General features: G+C 36.6%; 1 protein-coding gene across 1 annotated transcript in view; it reads left to right on the top strand.

The window, feature by feature from the left end:
- The window catches only part of LOC127059258 (gamma-aminobutyric acid type B receptor subunit 2-like), a 262,204-nt gene that overhangs the window by 209,028 nt on the left and 26,942 nt on the right, over positions 1-26,234 (top strand). Inside the window, exons 4-7 of the mRNA XM_050971022.1 lie at positions 4,806-4,907; positions 10,258-10,323; positions 15,670-15,861; positions 16,968-17,204. Of these exons, the coding sequence (XP_050826979.1) occupies positions 4,806-4,907; positions 10,258-10,323; positions 15,670-15,861; positions 16,968-17,204 (597 nt within the window). The remainder of the gene's footprint in view (positions 1-4,805; positions 4,908-10,257; positions 10,324-15,669; positions 15,862-16,967; positions 17,205-26,234) is intronic.

A 26,234-nucleotide genomic window follows, 5' to 3' on the forward strand; every position in this document is an offset into this window, starting at 1 on the left:
ACTGCCCTGAACGACAAGGATTTAGCTTGCTGTACTTACATGCAGCTTTAGTAAACCAAAAGGTCATTGAAAATATCTGTTAAAAGCAAAGTAGTATGATTAATCTAAAAGTCATTAAATTAATTTTGTAACTGGCAGAGTTAGGATTAACTCCGTGAACTGTGCCTTTAAACATGTAATTTGAAACAGTTTGAAATGCTGGTCAGTGGAGACCCCTAAATCCAAACTAGCATAACTAGATTGACAATTCGTCAGGAATATCACTTTTCTTTACTGTTTTTAGCAGAAAAAAAACACATAAAATTGGCTTGCAAAAAAAAAATGAAATAGTGTGTTCAAATGGATGCTAACTATTTGCTACAGGTCAAAAGGTGCTTGCACTCATAATGTCTCTGAAGTGAGCAATCTCATCTCACCTGAAATAAAATCACTATATGCACAGCTTTTGTGAGAGACAAGGTCATTTATGGATTGTACACGGGGAATCATTACACAGTTCATGCAGGAAGTAAAAAACAGCCAAAATTCAGTGTCAGGGCTCTGAGAGGACCAAAACCTCTTTCTGTCCCTGAGTAGCACCGTTGGGCTGCTACCCACCACCCTTTCCCCATCCCTGACCCCTTTCAGCTCAACTCAGTGCCATCAGTCCATGACCCCGTGATGCTGTGGGTGCTGGTTTCTCATTCTCTCCATCACAGCTATGCCTGGCAGGGATCCTGTAAGGTTGTCCCCAGTCCTGTCATTTTGGTATGGACCTGCCTATCAGCCATGGGTTCTGTCTGACCCTGGTTATTTTCTCCAAACCTGCTCCAGACTTGAGGATTGACTTCTCAGCTTTACACTGGACCTGCCTTATTACCATGCACGTGCATGGAGGTGTCACCTCCTGGCTGAAAGTGGCTGTTCTCTCCAAGACTGTCCTGTCAGGTTGCTGGCTGGTGAGGTCCCTGGTCCAAGGGCTGTGCACTCGTGCCCCACTTCCTTAGGATGCCAGACCATGATGCTCCCAAAAACATTTTCTTCCTTTTCTTAAAGCTACATCCATTCTTTCTGGTACAGACCACAAGTATGTTGACATTTTATTTCTTCTAGGCTCACCATTTTTTACATCCCAGTTATTTTTTCTATCCACTCTCTCAGTTTGATAGAGATTAAAGAAATTAAAATTTCTGCCTTTGCAGTGCAAGTTCATTGTTCCTCAAAATCCCTGTATTTCTTCTTTCACAGGTGCAGGGTGAGGGACTTTGTTGTTCACCTCTCAAACATCACTAAATTTGATACAAGAGCTGAGGTAGGCAAGTATTGCTGCCATCCACTTCACAAGAAATTGTACAGCCTGACTTGGTAGCAAACTTTAAAACCTTCATTTCAGTCATAGGAGCTGAATCAAAGGACAGCTCTGGCAGAATGAGAGAGAAAAAACAGTTCTCTAACATCCCACCTTCACTTTTGTCTAAAGCAAAAGGGCCATCCTTTTCTTCCTGCAAAAGCATCCCTTACAAACTCTTCATATTTTGGAACTTACCCCTGAGTAAACATATTTGCACCCCAGTAATTTTTGCAGTTGACCACACAGAATAAATATGTAGTATGGTGAAATATTGCTTTCATCTAGTTTTGTAGGCACTGCAGAACACTGCAGAAGTGTCTTTCACTGGTTTGTGAAAATTTTCAGGTTTATCGATGACCAGGGCTGGTAGTTCCTGTTTTGGGAAATGAAATATTGCTGTCTTTAAAGTTGATAAAAACAGACATAGAGCTACAGCCTTCATTAAATTGTTAACAACAGTCTAAAATCCTGTGGAATTACATTGCTTCTGTGTTCTAGTTGGTGCAAAATTTCCTTAGCAACTGTGGATCACCATAAAAACTTAATGCAGTTTTGTCACCACTTTCTGACAGCAGTTTCTGAAAGTGGAAATTATCCTATTTACACAACAAAACCCAGAAGCACAGTAGTTTACAGTTCTCCTTACTTGGAGTTAGTGGAATGAAACGATTGCTGCTGAGTGCTAAAACTGCTTGTACTGAAACTGCTGGTGATACGCTTTCCAGGACTGCAATCATCTGCTAAAACAAAACATGCAGCATTCTGTATTCTCAGTTTCATAAATTTCATCCAAAATAGGAATGTTTGCATCAGGATTGGCAGCTCTAGAAATGGAAGTGACTGACTTTGGACCTAAATCCAAATCAGAAGATTCTGAAGTTAAATTTACATGAAAGAAGTCAAGAACCTCTGTAGAAAGAAAACCACAAGTTTCTGTTCCATGATGTATTTAGAGTATTTATAGAGGAAGAAAAGAACCTGAGGTTGGTGGGGAAAAAAAGTATGGAGATAGGAAGCAAAAATGGAAATATAGTAAAATACTCCCAACCAGGGACACAAGGTGACATGTGTCAGACATAGGTTAGAGCATTGAAAGGGAAACATCGTCTTTAAAATAACCTTGTAAATTCTTAAAAAGCTGCTAATATCTTATTGGATAATGGGAAGGAATCTCCTTTCTTTTGGCAAAATCTCCACAACAGATGCATCTGGAAAACAGGAAATATCTGATTGCAGCAGTAAAGAGAAAAGATTTTTAACTTCTTTGGCACAAAACCAAGTAAGGTGTGACTTTTGGGAGATTAATCAGTGGATAAATGAAAAGCCTAGGAGCTCTGAAAGCCACAGACACTTTGTTTCTAGCAGATGAGCCTGGGGAGATGTCAAAGAAATTCCTCAATTGCTGAATTTAAATAAGCAATGCTCAGAAATAATCCAAAACATACACAATTTAATTCCTCAAGTGCAAAGTTCTGAAGGGATGGAATCACAACAAGCCAGTAGACAGCCTGAAGTATAATTTTTATAAACATCAGCCTTGTGCCCACCACTGAAGCCTATCCATAAGTATTAATAATATTTCTTGTGTTGTTTTTGTCATTGTTCTTATGTTAATAATGGTCTAATTTGACTAGACAGTATGTGGTAAGTCAGCTGTTTTCTGCTGAGTTTAGCTGAGTAATATTAATCTAGCCTTTCTTTGACTAAAAGACTGACTAGTATTGGTCAGAAAATATCAGAAAAGCAAGTCTGAAACTAAAAAAAAATAAAGTTTCCATACAGGAGAAAGCCAGACAGTATTGGGTAGAAGCATATGACAAGTTGTATTCCTTGGGAAAGTACATTGATGCTAGGTAAGGAAAATGCTCCTTATTGTAAGTAGCAAGTTATAGTTCTAGTGTTTTCTTACAGTAGGTAGAAGGATTTTGGACATTAGCTAAACTATGATCAAGACAGGTTTGTTTTCTTTTTTTATCACTGATGTTTTGTTTTTTTTAAAAAACCCAATTTTTCTTTGTATCAAGAAAAACCTCGGTTGTAAGGAGCAGTTAATGGCATCGCTGGAAAATAACAATAATTTGGTTTTACTAGTATAGAAGCAGAAGAAGTCATTACTGATCACTTTCTGTGAACACATTTTCATTTAATAAGTTTAAAAACTGGTAACATCACAGAAGGATAAAGGATGTAACAAATCTTGGCGGGCTGACCATTCCGACTTGCTTCTCTGAGATAAAACAATTTTTAATATAAAGTTACTTATATGCCCATTTATTCTAGTCATTGTAAAAGGTTATAGAGTAAAAAAAAAGTGTCTTAGTAATTTTAAAGCATGACTAAAGGGGATAAGATGACATAAAGGCCATGAAAGAAGTAATTAAGGCAGCTGGTGTAATGATGATTGTCAGGAAATGACCCATACAAAGGGTCATCAGAAAGCATCTGCATCTGCTACACAGGCTTCTAAATTCTTCTGTTTAATATGACGTATCTTCCATCTTTTTTCTGTGTTTGCACGTGGGATACCTGTTTTACACGGATTTGCTTCTCCTATTTCTGCTATTGCAAACTAATTAAATAGACAATCACTGCCATTGATGTGATCATAATTCTATTAACTTAAAATTGGTGTGCCACTCTCTTCATTTCAGCCTGTAATCATGTTGCAGACTAAAATTATTTTTGCTTATCTATTAGGAATAGTAATGTGAAACTGGTTTTGCAGTTGTGTAGCTGGAGGAAAACCAGCAGCAATTAAGACAGAAAACCTTGAAGCAGTTATATGGAAAAAACCCTAAATCAGAAAGCCAGATTGCTTTGTATGTTGTCTGGCATCTTTGTGCTATTATGCACCTCAAGGAGGACAATTTTGCCACTATTAAACAGGTGAAAAACTCTGCTAGTAGCTGGAGGCATGTGCCACCTTCGAGCCAACTATACCTCTTGCTGCCCTATGGTGTGATGAGTGGTCTAAGAGAGGGGTGGACCACAGAGAAGTTCATTAGGCCTTATCAGCCCCTGAGTGATGTCAGCTAAACTCTGCTGATTCATGCTAGGACCAGCTGAAATAAGTACTTGAGAATGTATAAGAGTTCCCTTGATGAGCCTTTTCCCTTTATACTGTCTCATACATCACTTTGGCTACAACAGAGTTTTTGGTCCTAACAGCCCTGGAAACACAGAAGAATTGTCCACCCCATGACACAAAGTGGGAGCCCAGTTTGTGGGGCTGTGTGTGAACATTTTTTTTGCCACTCATAGTAAAGTCCTTTACGTGATACAGCCACTGATGGCAGATTGTGGTTGTAGGGGAATAGCGCCTTGATCACATTTGAGACGAAATGGGAAAAACGGTGTGGGTGCATATATCATTGTCAAGATCATTGCTTGTCATACCAGGTATAAATGCAGTCCATCTGCTTCCTTCTCACTGGCTCTTGGTTCACTAGTTTGCCTTTTTCTCAACTTGTGACAGGTGAGGAATAATCTGACTAAAGTCCTTGATGGCAAAGACATCGAGATTTCAGATACCGAGAGTTTTTCCGATGATCCCTGCACGAGTGTAAAGAAGCTTAAGGTATGTGTTCCTGTCTGATAAAAAAGAGAAAATGGTGATGGTTTTTCTTCTATAAAGAGGAGTAAGGAAATGAAGTTTGTGTGAGAATGATGTATTATGACATTCCATTGCATAATAATATCAAAAAATGTCGTTTTGAGTGCCTAGTCCTTCTAAAGTTAATGAAGGTCTGTGTATATAGTAAATATTTTTAATAGTTCCCGATAGTTATACTAAACAAAGGAAGTTGATGCTGGCTTAATGTTTACAGTTAAAGCCCCAATAACAGTGATATACATGTGAAAACCCTTGAGGTTTGGAACCAGAACCCTTTTAAGGTAAATTGTCATGTAGAAAGAATATTGAGCCTCTTTCCATTAGCTTCATTATACATTTTAAATTGAATTCTTTGCTAACATCATCTGCATGATTTCAAATGAATCATAAGGAAAAAAGGAGAAAAAAATTTGGTAGAAGAATAATTTTCCATCCTTCTCTTATTATAATGATTTATTAGACTTCTGGCATCTCATAAAATTAAAACTATATTTTAACATTACCATCTAGCACATCCAGCAATAAACTAGACACAGGAGAGATGAATCTTAAACTGCACAGGAACATGGAAAAATGATTGAACAGCAGGAGAAAGCACTTAAAAATGGCCAAGATAAAATTGTTTCTGGCATCAAGTGCATATAACACACAATCAAAGCCACAATCCTGCAAATGCTTAAATATGTGTAGAACAGGTTACAAAAAAAACACTCAATAAACAAAATTATAACTTAAAAAATGACATTAAAGCAATATTGACCTGTGTAAGACTAGACCACTACTGAAGCTAGAAAAGTTCTGGAGCATGGTAAACTAAGTGGGCTTTATTATTTTCACAATCTACCAATGTAAGCCTGAATGTTTAAAGTATTAATAAGTAAAGTTTATGTTTTTGGAAAGCCATTTGTGTCTGTAAAGTCTAAGCCAGTTTGCTTTTTCTGTCTGGAAACCTGTCTAGGTTGAAGAGACTCCAGTAGGTGTTAGAGTAAAGTCCATAGTTTAGACTAGGAATGGTGTAATAACAAGAAAAAAATGCATATTAAGCATGCATCTTTAGGCTGGAAGTCAGAAGAAGAAATGTGATCCTAGCTGTTCTCTGCATAAACAACACACTGGATTGTTTTGCAAGGAATTCCAGATGACTGAACTAACATAATATTTTTTATCTCTTGATTTCTTCTTCAAAACAAATTAGTAAAATAATAAATAAGCCATTATCCAGAAAATTGCTTGCTCTTGACAGAAACAAAGGTTAGTTGTCATTAGGTACATGTTTGACACAGAATTTAGCTAAACAATTGTAATAATTTTCATTCCTTTTGTCAACATGTAAACCTCGTATCTAAGGTAAACTGTTATCTGCTTACCTGTAATACCTTTTACTTTCACAAACACATTTAAATTAATTAAATTTATGATTATGGAATGGAAAATAATAAAATCTGGCATGCTTTGCAGAAATATACCTTTATATTTTAATTTCTCTCGGTAACACTTTAGTTTCTACTGCATTCTACTGCACAGTTAAAAGGGAAATTTAGTTTAAGGATATCTTTAAAACTCATTTTTGTGTTCAGAGAAGGGGATGGATTTGTACATCCATGTAAATGCTTGAAAATTCTAAGCATGCACAGACAAATTACAACAGCAGTAATGCTTCTGCTTCCAACTTTTTTTGTGTCTTGCATGTAAGACAAAAGAGTTACCATCATGTAATGTTAGTGGGAGTTGGTGTCCTCTGGTTCACCTTCACCATCAGTGATTCCATAGCTAAGGTCAGAGGCTTATCTCTAGTTCTTCAAGTGGACATTCAAGCATTTAGAAGGCAGAACACGTGGTTACCTCTTTTGTCAAAGTTACCCAGGATTTTGTAGATTATTGATAACCTCTTGACTGTCAGATTTGTGGTAGAGAATAAGACAGAGTATCTGAGCTATTCAATTTAGGTATCTCATAAAAAGCCTGCCAAGACGTTGACTTTTCCTGGCAGATGAGATATTGTAGCAATCCTTCTCTGAAAAACTATATAATACAACATTGTGGTGTTATTCATTAGAAATGAGACAGATTAAAATCTGATCAAAAAAGGGAAGCTCTGAAGGCTGAAAAAAAATATAGCTGCCTATTTCAGCATAATGTGCATCACTCAAAAACTCTGAAAAGGCTAAAGGGTGTCTCGTGTCTGAGGCTGTTAGAAATGGCACTGAAGGAGACAAGTTGTTCTTCATACCTCAGCAGAGCATCTTTAGATGTGTTGATCCTCACTCTCTTCAGGGTTTATAATACTCAGCTCCTGGTGCTACCAAAGACATTGTATAATTAGTAGCCAAATAATATCCTCACCTATGAGAAGAGAAGAAGAAGAGAAAGAGAGAAAGAAAGAGAGAAAAAGAAAAAGAGAGAAGAGAAGAGAAAGAGAGGAGAGAGAGAGAGAGAGAAGAAAGAAGAAAGAAAGAAGCAAGAAAGAAAAGAAGAAAGAAGAACGAAAGACAGAAAGAAAAGAAGAAGAAGAAAGAAAGAAAGCAAAGAAGAACGAAAGAAAGAAAAAGAAAGAAAGAAAGAAAAGAAAGAAGAAAGAAAGAAGAAAAGAAGAACGAAAGAGATTATTTTTTAAGGCTGTGCTATAGTCTTAATTTATAAAACATGTTTTTAATGCAGGGTTTGCCACAACTGTGGCTAAATGAAATGTAACTGTTCTTCATTTTCTTGTTTGAACTTCAGTCCATATGGGAACATATGTATTTCTTACTGAGGGGCAAAGCTTAAATGTTGATATTGCTACTGTAATCTCTAGGAAGAGTAAATATGACAGCTCACCATCTGGCAAACAGTCTAAACATTGGTCTTTTTATGTAAGTGCAGTTTTGGGAGTTGCCTTCCCCCTGGGATGTTTTTAATCATCTTGTAGATCACCTGCCTAGTTCCATGAATTAAAACCTCTTCTGTCAAATATGTTTTAGCTCCATGCAAGCAATTTACAGCTCTCTGGAAAAAAGACTTGACACTTGCTGGGATCCAGTGGGTGATTTCTTTGATCCCTATGAGGAAGTTCCACTGTGTTAACTTGCATCATTCTGCAAGGGTTTGAGTAAAGGAATATTATATCCTTGCAAGGAAACCCTGTTGGTTTACAGTCAGTTAAAATTATGAAAGAAGGGGTAAAAAAGTTTTATGCTCAGCAGGCATCTGATGTATCCCTTTGCATGAGTCTCTAATGTGGACTTAGAGCCACGAGCACTGACAGGAACCCAGCTCTGATACACTTTGGTGCAGACTCCATTGTCCGTGCAGGTAAAACCTCTGCAAGGACTTGAGCTATGTGCAGTTGGATGAATTTGGAGCTTCAGTGTCTCTTATGTGAGATGGAGCCAGCAGCCCCAAGCCTGTCATCCAATGGATCTAGGCTTATTTACAATCTTGAATGCAATTCTTTGAGAAAAAAATTGGGAGAAAATGTGGAAGGGAATGCAAAAAGTGGAGTTCAAGAGGAAGAGGCTGGCTGAGGAGTGTGTCATTGCACAGAGGAAGATGCTATGCATGAAAGAGGAAGAACTGTTGCGCTGACTTTCCTAAATTAGCTCCTAAATTTCACGTGTTTTTGACACACACTTCCTTGGTTACATGATTGCATACTAAATTATGTGATAAACAGGTGGAAGCAATGTCTTAAGGTGTGAAACCACGCACCACAGGCACCATGACTTCAGTCTGAATGTTGTCACACAGCCAGTGGGCAGAATTGCTGCATGTGCACTCTGGGATTATTATTTAGGAAGCCACACAGTTTGCATATTTTGTTTGTTTGTTTGTTCTTTTAATTGGTTCGCATCATGTTACTAAATGGAAAGGAATTTCTTCAATTTTAAGTTTAATTATTAGGTGCTGTGCCATTTATTTTAAATCAAACTCTGCTACTCTTTTTTTCAAATACTAAGTCTGCATTTTTATGTTCAGAGCAGTCAAGTGACTCAGAGCTGAGGTTCCAAGAATAACTAAATTATTTTTAAAATGTAAAAAAAAGAAATAGTAGATGAGGTGAGGGGTTTTTTTGTGCATAATTCCTAAATCTATTTATTGTCCTTGCAAAAACTGTAATACTGTTGCTGTAATTTGTGTAATTTGTTTGTTTAGTGTCATGTAACCTTGTTAGATTTGTTTATAAAGGATCTAATCCACTTGAAAAAGATTTACATTAATTTATCAGTCTGCAGCTAAATTTAAAAATGAAGAGAAGCAGGCTTACTGAAAATGCACAGGTTCAGAATGAGCAAAGCACATTGCATTATTTCTGATTTAAACCATGCTAAGAGTGATACTGTTTTCATGCATTTAATTACAGAGGCATTCTAATATCTTACTGCACTGTCCATCATAATTTTTTTCTGCTGAACAAGAAGAATAACAATAAACAGTGAAATTATCTGAGCTAAAAATCTTTGACAAATTGATTTAATTAAAACTTAAATGTTTTTTGCCGTGAAAATCATACTGAAACATATGTTTCTTCTTTCCTTGGAGAGGGAAAGAGTTATTAGTAATTCTAAACAGGTCTTATATGAAAGAAATGAAAAAATTTGATTTGCTCAAGCTTTTGCAGAGAACTCTGCCTTTGTGTGAAAGAAAAAGTAATGTGAAGCCATAAAATTGTGTTTTATGGTTATTAGAAGTAATTTTTCATGTTAGGGAGAGGTTAGTCCTGTTCCTGGAGAGATATTTTCCTGCATGTGCGCTATATTTAGGAAGACTCTCTTAATATGTTTCTAAGTATGAAAGTAAAATTGTCTTTGAACTTCAGTCATAGGTTCTTAAACTGTGATGATTTTTTTAATGTGTGGAGGTGGGAGGGAGTAGAGAGGGAGTTGACAATGGGTTGTAGTGACTGTGGAGAAGATGTTGTAGGTGTAAAACCTTTAAAAATTACTAAAGCAGGTGTAATATCAAGTCATTTGATCTCACAAATCTCATTTCTTAATTTTCAAGTTTTATTTCATGCAGATAGTGATAAGTTTATGTCTTCAACTGGTTCTAATGCGCAAAATTGTATAAGAAATATAGTTGAATAGTAATATTTGACTGCAGTATCAGTTTTACTCTCATTACTACTATAGACTAATAATTTTGTACTCCTCACCTTTTTTTTTTTCTTTTGTGGTACTTCAAGTTTTTGGACTTATAGAAGATGAAATAGTTTTGTATTAATTCTGTCTTGAGCTGTAATCTGTGCTGACTCCCTGCATGATCTGAATGGCCAATTACAGTGGTATCTGGAAGCTGTGACTGTGTTTAACTGCCCTGTGTTTGATTCCATCTGCAGGGCAATGACGTTCGGATAATCCTTGGCCAGTTTAATGAGGAAATGGCTGTGAAAGTTTTCTGCTGTGTAAGTAAATACATTTAATTGCATATCAGAATAAAGAACGAGCTGGGTTTGGTAAAAAGTAACTTGAGCATAAACATTTCTTCATGGAGTTCAGCTCTGTGTAAGTTTATATCCTAAAGAAAGGTTACACATCTGTAGTTCCATTTCTCTTTCAATAAAATACTTTGTCTTCAGTGGAATTTAGGCAAAGACTGCATGGTTAGCTTCTTCTTATTACTTTCCTGTAATGGAATTAAGTGTTAAATCAACCTTGAGCATTGCTCTTCACATCAGATCCAGGGAAATACTTGCATATGTTGCAGCAGATAGAGAGAGAACTGCAGGATTTCAGTCTTGTCCAAGAACTGTGTTCTGCTGATAATGTCTGTGTGTATGGGCTTGGCATGTGTTGCTTTTAAAGAATAAGAAATTCAAGCCAGTTCCTATACGTTTTAACTCAGCAACACCAATACTTTCTGCTACTGAAAATGTTGCTAATTGTACAGTTGTCCTTCCCATCTGACTGCTGCACATTTTACATGTATTACATGAAAGCAAATATTAGTTGGTGAAAAATAAAGGTTTTTTTAACCATAACAGTAAGACTAGCAAACATAAAATTTCCTATCCTCACCATTTGTTTCTGTGAACGTGCTGCAAACTTATCCACTGTTATTGCCATTAAAAGTAGCAGGATTAAAGTATGGATTTATACTTCTACCAGTCTGAAAAAAAATCCAAAAGAGAAAGATTTTAGTGGCCTAAGTATTGAGTTCTTGGTCTAAATAGTTAGATTAATCCAAGGGCACAGTAAACATAATAGAAAAGCAATAATGACAGTATCTAAATTTCCAAGGGTATTTTTTTTTAGCATTCACTTAGTGAGACAGTTACCTATCCTTGGAAAGAAAGGAAAGGCAGAAGTTCAAAATCTGACTGCTACATGTGTCTCAGATGCATTTTGGCTCTTACTTAGCAGCTGTCCCAGTTGGTGGCAAAATTTGGAAAGAAGATTGTAGAATATATTTGGAAGGCACAAAATCTGTTTTCATCCAAAAGGAAATGGAAAGCATTATTTTATTTTTCATTCTTCTCATCTCTTATAGGTCTTTATATAGAGATCTTTTTGTACTGCCATTTAAATTGGATTGACAGAGATAATCTCCTATTGTTTCATTCCTGGAAGAAAGAATGGTGCTTCTGCAGCCCAGATCCTCCTCAGATCTCTTGGGTTTGGGCTGCATTTCCCCAGCAGAGGGGTCCTGGTCAGAATTATCTTCCTATCCAACATTAGCAAGAGATTGGCCTCATTTCTAGTTGCCCTTAATTTCTAGTTTCATTTCTCTAGAATTCTCTTCCAAATCCATGTTCATGTGAGGCCACTGAAGAAATCTTGGAATTCCTTAGAGGGGCAGGCTGTCCTTTGGTCTGCATTGCTGTCATCTGAATGGTTGCAGGGAGAGGATGTCGCTGTCACACGAGCGCTGGCCGCAGGTTTCTGTGGCTGCAGTTTGATGCGAACGTGGGAAATGTGTGTTTAAAGTATGATGGCTGCTTCTAAAGTACATTAGTGTCAAAAATAATAAGGTGGATTTTTCTGGAGCCTGGAGAAAACTGAAATATCATGTATTTAGGCTTGTTTAAATGTATTTATGTGAGAGTTTCAGCAGGAGACTGAATGCTGGAGAGGGCAGTTCAAAGTAGGTCATTTATATATTAATGCACTACAATATGTCAGAAAGCTTGTTATTATTCATAAAATATATTGTTGAATCATGCACTCCTACAGATATATGTGTAAGAGCACAATAATTTAGATTTGACAAGTTTTTTAACTCCTCTTTTCCATGTGTATCTTCGACAGATTTCACTTGTGATTCTTTGTTATTTTCTGCAGGGTTTCTGATGTCAGTCAGAAAAAGGCTTTGAGTTTGTTTGCTTTTCACCAATGGAAGATCTTTTACTTTTATCTTTGTTTTCCTGATTGTGGTTTTATCCTAAATATTATTTGGCAATGACTTATGTAGGTGGTGAAACCCTTAAACTTTGCTTCACTTTTCTGCCTAGATTCAACAGTCATATTCTGTGAGGTTTCCTCAGGACATCCATAGGAGTTCACATAAAATCATAGAACCATTTAGGTTGTAAAAGACCTTCAAGATTATCAAGTCCAGCCAGTAATCCTGCACTGCCAAGTCCACCACTAAGTAATGTCCCTAAGTGCCTCATCTGCACATCTTTTGAATGCCTCCTGTGATGGTGACTACACCTCTTCCCTGGCCCCTGATAATCCTTTCAGTGAAGACAATCTAAACCACTTCTATTGCAACTTCAGATCATTTCCTCTTTTCCTATTCCTTGTTATTTGGAAGAAGAGACCAACAGCCACACCCACACCAAAAAATTGGACTAAAAGATAGTATAATTCAGTAGCAGACTTTAAAAACAGGACAGGACTGGTTCAAACCAAAGTGAATGCTGGCAGGTATTTCCTAAAAGGATTTAAATAAGTTTAGCTGTTCATTTATCACCAGTGTCAAAAACAGTGAGTAATTTTAGTTCTATGGGAAATCGTAGCATTATAATTTTCACCTCTGTGGGATGAATGTGATGTTTTCTTGGAACAGAAATTAGAGCCTTTTGGTCACAACTTAATACTTCAACAATCAACAAACTGCCAATAATTGTTTGCTACACATAAGAAATATCTATTTCATGAATCTTTTTGTTGTAAATAAGCATTTATTTATGGATTCAAACAAGACTGAAATGCTTTAAAAGAAAAAAATAAAAATTCATTTTCACAAGGGCAAAAATTGTCCATGACAGTTTCCTGGCTGCTTGACAGCAACTCAGGGCTTTGCATTCTACATAGAGCATGGGAGAAAGATTAAGGAAAATGTATGACTACTTTATGCTGTTCTGGTGGTACAAAGTATGTGCAAACCTTCTTCAGTTTGCTCGTCTGCCAAAAAATCTTCCTCTTAGAAACTGAAACTTGTAAGTGTTGGTCTATGTGCACTCAAACAGCTCAAGAAGGATCCATGTGTTTCAAACACTTGTATCTTTTAAGCATCAAAATCATCTCCATTTAGCAGAATCAACAGGGAGAAAATAGTGGCAAAAAAGCAGTATTTTGCAATAAGTCTTCTGGGACACAAACACTGAAAATGTCTGAATACTGTCAACTGTGCTATCACTAGAAAAATGACTGCATGGTCATGGTGCTCAGCATCAGAGCACCATGACCATTTTCTTCCTACTTTTGCCTTCCCCAGACTACCCTTCAAGCCCTGTCATTCCACCATGTCTCAAAGGAAGAGCTGACAGCTCTTAAAGTTTTTATTTTGCCTACAATTTCACATTTCTGCAACCAGATTGTTGCAGAAATGTGAAATTTTAACCAGTCTTTCAGGCAACCATGTTGGGAATGATCCCTTGTTTCCAGGATGAAATTTCTGGCTATTTTGAAACTTTCAATTTTCAGCTCATTTTTCAGGGCATTCACAGATTATGCAGGAAACAGTACAAGTGCTTATGCAAACAGAAAATTTCCAGCAACTCTAATTTCAGAATAGTTCACAGCCAATACTTTCTGGCAAAGCACAATTTGATACTTTAATCTCTATGGAGCAGGAGAAGCTACGTAAGACTGCCCTTCTCTAAAATCACTATTCTGTGTCAGTTTGCAGCCTCATGATTCGAAAACTGTCAGATAAAAAACACTGAGTGACTGAAAGGTCTTGAATGACCTAACTGTATAATGCAAACTCTTTTAGAAGGGAGTACTGCAGGCTGGAATTGCTATTTCCCTCACAGGTGGCCCTGGAATTCAGCGTCTCCATAGCTGTGCAGGAGTGCAGGTGGGTAGGAGGACAGAAGCAGATGTGTTTCTGGAAGGGCAGAATTAACAAGCAAGAAAAGACAAACTGTTTATGTGGATTGTGAAACAAGTAATAGATGAGATGCAAGACACCAGGTTTCAGACAGGACTTTCAAGCAGCATTGTATATAAAGGCATGAAATTTGATTTTGTCTGAACAAAAGCTTCTGCAACCAGGGGCCAAATAAATCTGCTTTGTGCACAATGCTGTTATGAACTGAGCTGGCACCATTATAATAGACTTCACAGATTTAAAGCCCGTTTTTAATTTGGGTATTACCATATTTAGGATGTTTTCCTATTTCATATATTCTGTTACTGATCTTTATTTCTCTGATAGGCTTTTTGTATGATCTTTGGGATACTTTTCAAAACAGTTATTTCAGAATGACTAATATGTCCTGTTTGCATTCTTATAATTTCCTCCTTCCATAATAATTTTTGTGAAAAAGAAGCAGTTTTCCTGTTAAGAGCTCTAAGCTTGCACCATGTATTTCTAAAAATTAGAATTTTTATCTTAGGCCTTCTATCTGAAGTATTGCTTATATTAGGAGCCAAAGAAGCATGAAACCTGCAGTTTTGAAATGGAGTCTGACTGAAATGTCAAAAGAAAAATATCTGGTTGCAAGACAGTGCGAGAAACATCTGAGATAAAATTTGCTAATTTTATCCTAAAACACTCTTCCCAATCAAAGAGAATATTTGAGAATACATCAGCTTTTAGGTACAACAGCATATGTGCCTGACTAAGAAAGTATTTCTGTTTCCTGTTATACATATCTGCTAAGTATTGAAAGGGGCTAACTAAAATCTCGGTATCTTGGATTACAGTTGGCTGTATTCAGTATTACAATATAGAATTTCATATGCAGAAAGTTCTTGCTGAGAAAAAAAAAAATCATTTAGGTTTTGCTTTATCAATTTCTTTATTCACTCATGCTCCTCAGAAGGAACTGCTAATTTAATGTTACTGTGGTCTGCATTTTAGCAGTCACGTAATTCATATTTGCCACATGTGATTCGATGGTACCTATGATCCAAGTTTTCTCGTTAATCTAGTCCTTAGATTGATTTAAGGGCAATAATTACTTAATTTAAATGTGATAGATTGGTAGTTCTATCACTCATGTAATAGTTGTGTTATAAAGAATTTTCTGTGGAAAGCTGTGTCTTCTGTTTGTGTTCTTCTTTAAGTCCCTCAGTTCTAGACAACAGTTTCATTTTTCTGTTTTTTAAGAAATGATCCAGTGAAAGAAAAACAGGGTTTAATTAATTCTCATTTCCTGAATTATTGAAGTCAGGAGTCTTCAAAAAAGGTCTTCATTATTAGCAAGTAATTATTCTAAACTGTTTAAAGTAGTTGTGTACTCCAATTACACCATCATTTCATTAATAATGAAAACAAGTTAACCAAAAGCAATTGGTTTTATGTTCAATGTCTCTATTACAATGTCCATTATATTTTCTGTTTTTCCTATTTGCAGGCTTATGATGAAGAAATGTATGGCAGCAAATATCAGTGGATTATTCCAGGGTGGTATGAAAATCTTTGGTGGGAAGCCTGGATTAATTCTTCACAGTGTCTCAGCAAAAATCTTCTTGCAGCCATGGAAGGTTATATTGGAGTGGATTTTGAGCCACTCAGCTCAAAAACGAATAAGACTATATCAGGAAGGGTTAGTATTTTTCTTCCATCTATTTTATTGTACCATCAGTTGTCTCACTGCTGGGCTTGCACAGTGAGCACCAAGGAAGGAGGTGAAGCTAAAGGGTTCTTCTACGAAATGACCTGGAAGTCATCACAGTTAGTTTCATTTCTTTCCATTAGGTTAGCAATTTTAAAACATTCTAAAATCAAATCTATTTCTCTACAGGGTAAGAAAACAATGAAGTCACTTGCTTCAAATCTGCCCTCTTCCCCCATTTAACATTATAGTTAAATGTACATTAAAGTTTTATTTACAGTCTTTAGTATCATGTGCTGTGTCACTTCAAGTTAAATAGTTAAGCACAGAAACAGAGAACTCTTATATTTAAACCTATTCTGCAATTGGCCAATTTGAATGGTCATGTGTGTCTCCCGGAACTAGGGGGCAGGAGGTGAGGCTTGTTTTAAATATAAAAATATATGGTGTTTCCATAAAGCACATGAAATTTTATCACAGAACAAATCCATACAAACCAATGAATAAACATGCCTAATATTGCTGCTGTTCATATTTTTTTCCAGCTGCCTTTCATGCCTTGCTGAGTGAGCATGAAAGGCAACCTTACTGAAGGGTAGCTCATCATATGACAGCACACCATCCAGAGCTTAATGAACTTGTAAAATATAGACAAATTGCCACTCAGAATTTCATACTGAGATCAAGTAAAGGTTATTTGATTTGTGTTATCCTGTTAAGTGTAATCAGACCCCTTATTTGCAGGGATGGAGACTTATGCCCTGTTTTAGTATTATGGCTCATCAGTGTACAGTTTTGGTTGAATTGAAGCCTTTTGTACAAAAGTAAAATAAAGCAAGTTATCATTTATACAGTGAGGCAGTACAACTGCTTTCAGTATCTCCTAGTTCTGCTTCCCAATCTCACCAGCAGTTTTTAAACCAAGCAATACATGTTTCTTGAATTTTATTTTCTTTCATAATTTTTATTTTGGAGGCCTTTTCTGTATTAGTTATGAACATCTCTAAATTGAAGGGTGCAGTTTGAGGTGTTGGTTTAGATTCAGCTCTGTAAAAGGTTAAGTATTGACGTAAAACTGAATTGTATTTCCTCTGTAGACTCCCCAGCAGTATGAAAAGGAATACAATGCCAGACGTGGTGATGGGCAATCCAGCAAATTTCATGGTTATGCCTATGATGGAATATGGGTCATAGCCAGGACCCTACAGCGGGCAATGAATTACCTGAATTCCACCAACAAGCACCAAAAAATTGAAGATTTTAACTACTCAAATCAAAAACTTGGCAACATTTTTCTGAATGCTATGAATGAAACCAGGTTCTTTGGAGTAACGGTAAGTCCTTGTCAGATAATTGTGGGATGCAGGAGGTTTGGGATTTTGTGTCAGTAATTGAAACAAGTATTAAATATTAAGTGAGCTTGAAAAAGAAACAGAGTTGTTTATTTCTTCTATCTTCAGAGCTTCCAGTTCCACTTTATATTAAAAATTAATGCCTTGACAGTCTTGCTCATTACCTGTCTTCAGATGCCAAGGGATGATACTGTACAATTCCTCAGTTATCAGATTTTTAAGCATGAATATCATCTGAATTAACAAATCAGAGAGGTCTCAAGGGAACCACAAGTTTTGCAAGCTGCAGTGACCTTTTAAGTGAATTTTTTAGCAGTTAAGGAGTAGCTGGAATGTGATCTGAAAATACACATTTGTCTCCATCATTTAGGTTTGGAAATAGGCTATAGTGCACTGTCTCGAACTCCAGTGCTGTGCATCCTAGATATTCTATGCTTCAGTTGTGATTTAAATTTATGTATAATTTGTATTTTTTCACATTCAAGTACAAAGCATGCTCACATTGACTTAAGAACTGCTCATATACAATAGTGTCTTCATTCTGATTTCAATTGTACGATTGCAAACCCTTAGTATTTTTGGGGGTTTTTTTTAGAATTTATTTACTTTCTTCTGCTTTTTAGCAGAGTAAAACAGGCGATAGGAGTGTGGTCTTAAAGCCTCTTAATTGCTTAATTGTATCTGAGGCAATATCAGTTGGAGGTTAGTGGTGCATATGTGTTCAGGAGTCTGCAAACCTCACCAAGAGAAATGAGCAGACTTCATTTCAGGGAAAATGGTTTAGGAGTTTCCAATAGCTGCAACAAGGAGCCTACTGGCACATGGCTTTGTTGGGCAATGTGCTTGGTCTGCAGTATGGCTAGATAAGGAAAAGAGTGTTTGAAGAAAATTGTTTCAGTGGTGCACAGAGGGGCATCTCCTTGCAGCAAGAGCATGGAGAAGGTTGGAGGGAGCTGGTCAAATCCTGTCCCCACGTTAGAACAAACTGCCTTGGATATCAATCCACATCTAAACTCATTGAAGTACCAGAACTAAGGTTGTCAAACGTGTCAGAAGCTGGTTCAAGGAGGAAATACCTGCACAAATACATTAGCAAGGTGTAAAGGCTCAGCCTTTTGATGTCCTCGTTAATTGCTGAAAAAGCTTTCAACACACAGTTGAAACTAATTCAGAATTTCTAAGTAAAAACCAACCATATTACAAGAAAATCCTTGTATCTAGTTGCTTGTACAATATGAATTTTGCTTTTTTTTTACCCTGAATTAGACTGAAAGTTTCAGCAAAAGAATTTGTTGTTCCATTGTATCCACAGTAGGACTGGATCTTTGATGAAGCTTTCAGACAGTAGCAGCTATGAACCAGACTCTGCAGGGACTTGGTTATATTTGTCCTGCGTTATTCCATTTACATTGTCTTTCAATAGGCTTGAAATTGAATATTGCTGTGTAGTTACTTTTTGGTTTGGGTTTTTTTTTCTGTTTTTTTTCTTATCCTTTTTGCCTTCTGTTTAGTTTTGCAGCCAGTTATGGTAAAATTGATAGTTTTCATTAGCATTGCTTAATTACCCTTCACTGCTTCCTCTCCAACAACAACAAAAAAACCCAACAAAATCAAACCCAAAAAATCTAAGATTGAAAGAAAGCTCTTTTTTAATAGTTTCAGAGACACCAGCAAAATCCCATGAGCATACCTTTAGGGAGGGATTGAATCAAAGCTTCAAAAGCCACATTCAGCTATGTTTACTTACTTTATTGTCTCATGTATATTGGTTTTCAGCGAAATTACTGCATGATTATTCACTGTATTTAGTACCTGTCTGAGGTGCTTGGTAAAATATTTCTCTTTATCATTGTTCAACCAAATCATAATGACAATGCAAAGCCCCAATCTGGTAATTGCAAGGATCATGCTTTCTGTACCTGTAATACACAAAAACATTTTATTGAGAGAGATATGGAGAGAAGAAAGTGTATAGCAACTATGCTTTCTTAGGGCATAATTACAACACACAATGCTCAAGCTTTTCCAGACAGCATGGAGAAAAAAGAGTTTTAGAAGAATATTAATTATTTTGCATTATAGTGTTCAGAAGCTGAAGGAGCAGATTGATTTTTACCAGAAATACTTTCAAACTTTTTATTCTTCAGTCTAATAAACTAGTGTCATTTTTGTGTCCTAATTTAAAACTTTCACTGGAATGTGAGTTTTAAGTCTTGGAGTGCTAAATCTAATTTCATTTTCTTTCCAGAATATGTATTTTAATATAATTTTTTTACAGTTTGTTTTTAAAAACTTATTCTAAAATGAAAAAGGACATTCCTTTATTCAAGATTATCTAGGCCAAATATAAAGAGAATTTTGGAAAAAAGAAAATAAGAAACAAAAGAGAGGCTAAATGTTATCAATATTCAAAGACTCATCCAATAATGTTGTTTTTTTTAGATTAGAAAAGATAAACAAGAAGCTGTAGACAAGAATCTAAAACTGGAAAGTCTACTAAGTAGCTTTCTCTATGCTTTCTGTGAATATGATATCAGAAACACTGTCATGTTATAAATAATAAATCCCTTTACCCAGTTTTCATTTTCTTTGAAATTATTTATAGAAGACAACACGATTGAGTGGGGAGGGGGTTGTGGAATTTTTTAACCAATTTGGAAAAGACATGGGATGAAATATGCTGGTTCCTAATTATGTGGAATATTTCAACTTTCTGTTCTTTTTTAATTTTTCTATTTTTTAAAATTTTTCAAGGAGACAGCATTTAGAAAATAGATAAGGCTATTGCCCAGATACTTGACATGACAAATCCAATTTTTATGCGTCAAAAACTCAGTACAAAATGTTATTTTTTTCTAATTCTGCTGCAGAAATCTATTGGAAAGAAAATTATGGATAGTCCTTAAATATTTCTGAGGGTTCTGCTCTCTTTCTGAATTTTTTTTTCTTAGCAAATTGATTCTTTTTGTTGTTTTGCCTTCATACTTATCAGACTTATAATCATATTGATTACCATATAAATTTCTCGTGTATTCTGAATACAGAGCAGAAAAACATAAATTTGGTGTTCTATCAGAAAAGAGTAATACAGCTATCTACTACACTTCTTAAAAGATAAACTGGATACTGTTTTACAGGTGGAAAAAGATTTTGTGATGAGAAATGCAAAACAAAAGACCTGCAGGGATTTTCCTTTAGTTTTGTTAATCTGAATGTCCTATTTCTGGAGGACATTCAGATTCACTGGTGTTGGCCATTTTCCAGTTGAATAAGGCATTTCATGGTTAAAATGGCCCCTCTGCAATGACCAGCTTTCAGGACAGGAGTGCTGCTGATTTGGGACGAGCTTGGCTTTCATGGTGTGCATTTTTCTAATTTTCTTATTTATCAGAGCGCTTGATTGGTTATAAATGAGAAGGTTGCTGAAATTAAAAAAAAAAAATAAAGGATTTTGAACTTTTTTTCCCCACTTTTCTTAATCCAGATAGAGACATTTGTAGAAACTGAGTGCAGCACTACCCTTGTGATTTATAAAGTACCAGGTCCTGTTTCCTTGCTAAATATCTTCCTCTTCTCAAGGAGTACACATTCTTTCTGATAACTTGAGTGTCAGGAAACGGAAGAAAATAAGTGTTTACACAGTTTTTTGACACAGTTTAGATGTCTGAGGAGTTCCCTGATGTAGTTGGTAGAGGCACTGGGAGTAATTTAGATTACTCCCAGTGCCTCTAGTGGGAGTAGTTGGTAGAGGCACTGGGAGTAATTTAGATTACTCCCAGTGCTTCCAGTGGGATCAACTGGAGTCTCTGCTGGACTGTTTCTGCTTTGAATCAGTATAGAGTGATAAAGTGATGGGAAAAAATATATATCTGGGAAATGTATATATATATGCACTTCAATTCTATAGCCTTTTTCAGCATTCCACCTATAACACGTTCATCATGTCTGTGTGAAAGCTGAGGAGAATTTTCCACAAAGTCAGAATTATTCTCCTAAAGCAAGACTGTTTGTCTAACGGATAATTAAAAAAAAAAAAAGAAGAAAAGTCAAACTTCATTTTGTGCAATGCTATAGCTTGGAGGCTTTATAATTAGTGAAGAATTAGTGCTGTCTTCTCAGGATACCAAATCATATTTATTGTATACCAAATCAAAATCCATCTAGAGAATAGATGGATTTTGTTTTAGTCATTTTTTCCCCTCTTTTCTTCTCTTTGTAGAGACTATGGATGATTCCACAGTAATTTACAATTACAGCAATATTTATATTTGTTAGCGAAAAAATGTTGGTTATACTTGGAAAGATGTCATAGAATAGTTTAGGTTGGAAGGGAGCTTAAAGGCCATCTAGTTCCAGCCCCTCAGAGCCCCATCCAACGTGGTCTTGAACGCTTTGAGAGAGGGGGCATCCATGATTTCTTTGGACAACCTGTTCCAGTACCTCAGGACCTTCACAGCAAAGAATTTCTTCCTAATATCTAGTTTAAATCTGTCCTCTTTCTGTTGGAATCCATTTACCCTTATCCCATCACTCCATCCCCTTGCAAATAGTCACTCTGCAGTTTTCTTGTTGCTTCCCTTTAGGCACTGCATGCTGCCATATTAAATACCAAATTTGTTCTCAGGATATTAGAAGTTTGGTTTGGATCCATGGGGAAGCCAAGTATTGGGAAAAATGCAGTGCATATCGGAGGGGTTTTTTGATTCCTTTTTTATTCAAAATGTGACACTATTTTTTAAAAATGTTTTTCTATAATTTTTTATTTGCTAAACCTTAGTCACTGATGTAAAGTCATGAACGTTACCATTCTCACTGATTTGTGCCTGAACTGCTGCAGCGGGGTGTTCTGCTTCTTGCATTTATTGCTATTATCTGTTATTGTAAATCAAATTTCCAAATTGTTAATTTATTTCTCATCCTTATGACCTTCTATTATTTCTGTGTAATGGAAAAAGAATTGCAGTGGAGGAGTGAGAAAATTAAATACAATGTTGTCTTTTCCTTTTATGTCAGCCAGAGACTCGCACAGTAGGATAAAATTCCATCACAGTAGTTGCTGCACAATTGAAACCACAGCCATGAAATAGCTTTCAAGTCTGTCCCTGGCATCCTGCATTTGAATGGATCTAGTCACATTTCATATCTGGAAAAATGCTTATTTATATGAAGTTTGCTTTGTATTTTGATGCTGATTATTTCTGAAGATTTATCTTAGCAGCTTGCCTCCAATTTCTAGGCTTCAGAAGCCACTGTGCTGTACAGGAATCTCAGAAATACAGGACGTGTTAGCAATGGAATAGGAACAGGAGAAAGTATTCATTTCATGTCATCCTGGAAAAATAACATACCCAAGATGCTTAAATTAAAAAATGTGTCAGTCTTTGGCAGAGAATCAGATAAAATGAACATGGACTTCAGCAGGATTAATTTATCCTTAATATGGGAGTCTAACAAACATTTCTGTTAGTAGCATTGATCAGTGGGACTAATTTTGCATGAATGGTTCTGAATTCTGCCTCAAGAGCTATTTATACCTGCAGTTAAATTTTCTTTGTTGGCATGGCTGAGGTGGGGTGGATAGTAAAAATACTGGGGGAAGGGCAGAAATTTCAATCAAACAATTTCTTGTTAATACAGAATAGAGCTTTAAATGAACATTTAATTTCATAAAAGGGGCAGGGGCTAGAGGTTTAGTGTGCAGTGGAATACTCAACACTATAAAGACATCTGTTACTGAGAAATGCTTTTGAATGTTCAATCAAATTCGACTTAATTTTGAGCATTTGAAAATTTCCTGTTGTACATTAACCATAATTGGCTGATTTGAGGGAGTACAAAAAGCTAGCAAACCAGATAGTCAGGAGAATCTATAAATGCATGCACACACACGCTCACAACCCCACTGACTCTTGGCAAATCTCAGGCTTTTCCACTGGCTCACCTGACCCTGTGAGGGTGACCTGTTCTGAATTTAATGCCTTGCTTTGCCTTTTGATTTTTCAGAACTTGATTCCTCTTAGGGCATTTCTTGTGTAGCACAAAAAAGAAAAGCACTCGGAATCTGGTTGTGTGCAAGACCCCCTCCAGAGCTTTCTGGTTTTCTTGTACCTTGGATCTCCATTTACTGAGAGGGGTAAATATGGTGAATCTCTTACTACATTACTCCCTCCTGACTTCCAGTAAATTATCCAACTCCCATGAGCAAATCAGAGCAGTACAGTGGGTTGCTGAACTAATTTGCTCTCTATGTGGCCAGTTCATTTAGGAGACTCCTCAAAATAGAGAGCTCCTAAACTAAGCCATCAGCAAGTTTGCATAAGGTCATAAACAATGTTTGCTCATTAGGAAAATTCATTGCAAATGTTTTCATCTGCCAACAGTGTAAAACTGCATACAAAAGGAAATACTAACTTTTAGAAATGAGATCTGAAATTAACTGTGACATTTCAAAGATTAGCCCTCAAGCTAATCAGCAGTTGACGATTTAATAGTTGTAGTAGGTGTCAAATAAAAAAGGCTTTTGTCTGGAGTTGTAGAACACTTACTGCAGCATCTGTCAGTTTAATAGCTGGATATTTGATGAAAATAAATGAACAACATACATTTATAGAAAAGCTAGCGAAACATTCTCTGGCTGATATCTCTTAGCTTCCTCTGCTTTGCATTTAATTTTGAATGCATCTAGACAGTGTTTAATATAATGCTTAATATCCCCTAGAAGCTGCTTTGTTGCCGCTTTTTGTACAAAGAGTGGAAGTCCCTACAAATAATAAAGAAACAAAGCTCAAGGGAAGGTTGTTGCACTGTCTGAGTGGTGGTGCAGGTTTGTTCTTCACAGGGTAGTTCTCTTCAAGCTTCTAAAGAAAGCAAGTGCATTTCAGTAGTACCACAACCTTGGATTTTTTCTGAAGTGTGATTTTTTTTTTTAGCTGCATTTTCTAATCAACCTTTTGTTTACACGTTGGGATTGCTTTTTTGGTTTTTTTTGCTTTTTTTTTCTTGTCTGTATTCCAGACTGAGCTTTCATATATTTAACTTTTTTCTTTAGCCTTTTCATCCTTCATAATTTGAAGGATGAAAAGGCTAAAGAAAAAAGTTAAATATATGAAAGCTCAGTCCTGCTCTAGATCAGCAGTTAAGCTGGTAGAGGGTATTGATGGTTTTAAAGCAACTTTTCAAGACAGTTTTTTCCTTTGCCAGTTGGGTTTGTCTGAAATAGTTAAAGAGGGCTCTTTGAAAAGAGCAAGATACTGAAAGAGTGAGCAGTGTGTATGTGTTGGACAGGCAACAGGGAACTACAGGTTATGGTGTCTGTTGAATAAGCAGGACATTTTTTTTTCCATAAGATTAGATAGCCTTTTGTCTTCTGCTTAGTCAGAAGTACTGCTAGGTAGATTCCTTTGCCACCTCTTCGCCATCTATCAGAAAAAGAAGGAAAATGTTATGGGCCTTCTATCGCTGCATTGAAGCCCTGTGTCCTGCTTCAGCAAGTTGGGATTTTTTTATATGAGATAGGAAGTGAAAAAGGGTGATAGGATTTTTTTTATCCTATCACCTACTGAAAAAGACTGATAGGATAAAATTCTACAGACGCTTAGGGAGAAATGTCCTGCTTGCAACAAGCGTACCATTGAAATGTCATCGCCTAAAATTATAGAAAATCTGGAGTAGCTCCATCCACCTGTACTGTGACTTCAAACCATGTCAGTATCTTGTGATCACTGGCAGATGACACATCAGTGTGGCTCTCTGGGGATGATCCCGTATCAGCAAGAAAATATCAGCACCGCTCTTCATCATATACAAGTCCATAAAAACAGTTCAGGGTTTACAATATATGCTGTAAGAACTGCTTTGACAGTTTCCCCTGCAATAATTATTCAAAATGAAAATGTGGTGATAGGCATGTGGTGTTGACAATGTTGCAAATTTCCAAATTTCTGTTTGGAATTTCTCCATTTCTGTCACTGATTGGCAGGTACAACACCCCTAGGAAGGACTAAAACATTGCTGTAAAGGGAGATGCAGAAGGAAAGTGGAGTGTGATGGAGAGTCTGAAGGGCTTTAGTTGCACTGGGACCTGTTGCAGTTCTTGGTAGCTGTTGTAGCACACGGTGTGTCAGTCAGTAGAGCAGCCTAGCAAACAACTGTCTTGAGAGCTGTGATTACATAGCGCAGGTTAAAATTATTTCAATCCCCTTTCAAGTAATGTCTGTAAGGGAGGACTGCTCCTTCCCCAAGAGAGAAATAACTTGAGTGCAGAGGGAGCAGATGAAGTATCAGCAGGGTCTGCGTTCTGGGCGGAGAGGCCCTGGAGAGGAATTATATCCATAGCTATGTCCCCAGCCCAGACACAGGCTTTTTTAAGTACTGTGATTCTGGAAAGGAAGACTGCAGGAGAATGTGTACTTAGGAGAATATAATGGGAAGGAAAAAGATTTCCTGGAAGGCTCTTTTCTAATCTGCATCACTGAACAGTTCTGAGTTTCCAGTCTCTAGTGTCTCTTGTTCTAGTTCTGATTTGTTTATTAGCGCATAGAGTTTAACGAACATCTTCTTACCCGACTATGCATTTCTTGAAATTGATTTTACTGTCTTTGTTGAAGAGCAGATCAGCAATAGATTATGTCAGTTCCACAGAAATATGTCCAGACAAGCCAGGTGTGCATGGACCATGTGTTTAGCAGCTGGGCCATATAAGTATGTACTAGATGCAACTTGATGGTCTTGAAGAGTCAGCGAGGCTCTTTTATGGTTACCTGGCAGATGGTGTGTGACTCATGCAGGTGCAGGCTGGTACAGGCACAGCTCAACCATACTGCCAGGAGTGCATTTGCAGATGATGCAGTGAAGCTTAAAAAAAAAAAAAAAAATCTGTGGATTATGGGCATTCCAGAGCAACATTGTTTTTCAGTGTATAGTTATTCCTGCATTCGGTGTCCCTAAGAAGGAAAAAAGATGTGTGGCAAATTAAGGGATGTTGCTATTTCTGTCTGATATGTCTCCATTTGA

The sequence above is a fragment of the Serinus canaria genome, chromosome 2 (assembly GCF_022539315.1).
Source record: "Serinus canaria isolate serCan28SL12 chromosome 2, serCan2020, whole genome shotgun sequence".
Lineage (NCBI taxonomy): Eukaryota > Metazoa > Chordata > Aves > Passeriformes > Fringillidae > Serinus > Serinus canaria.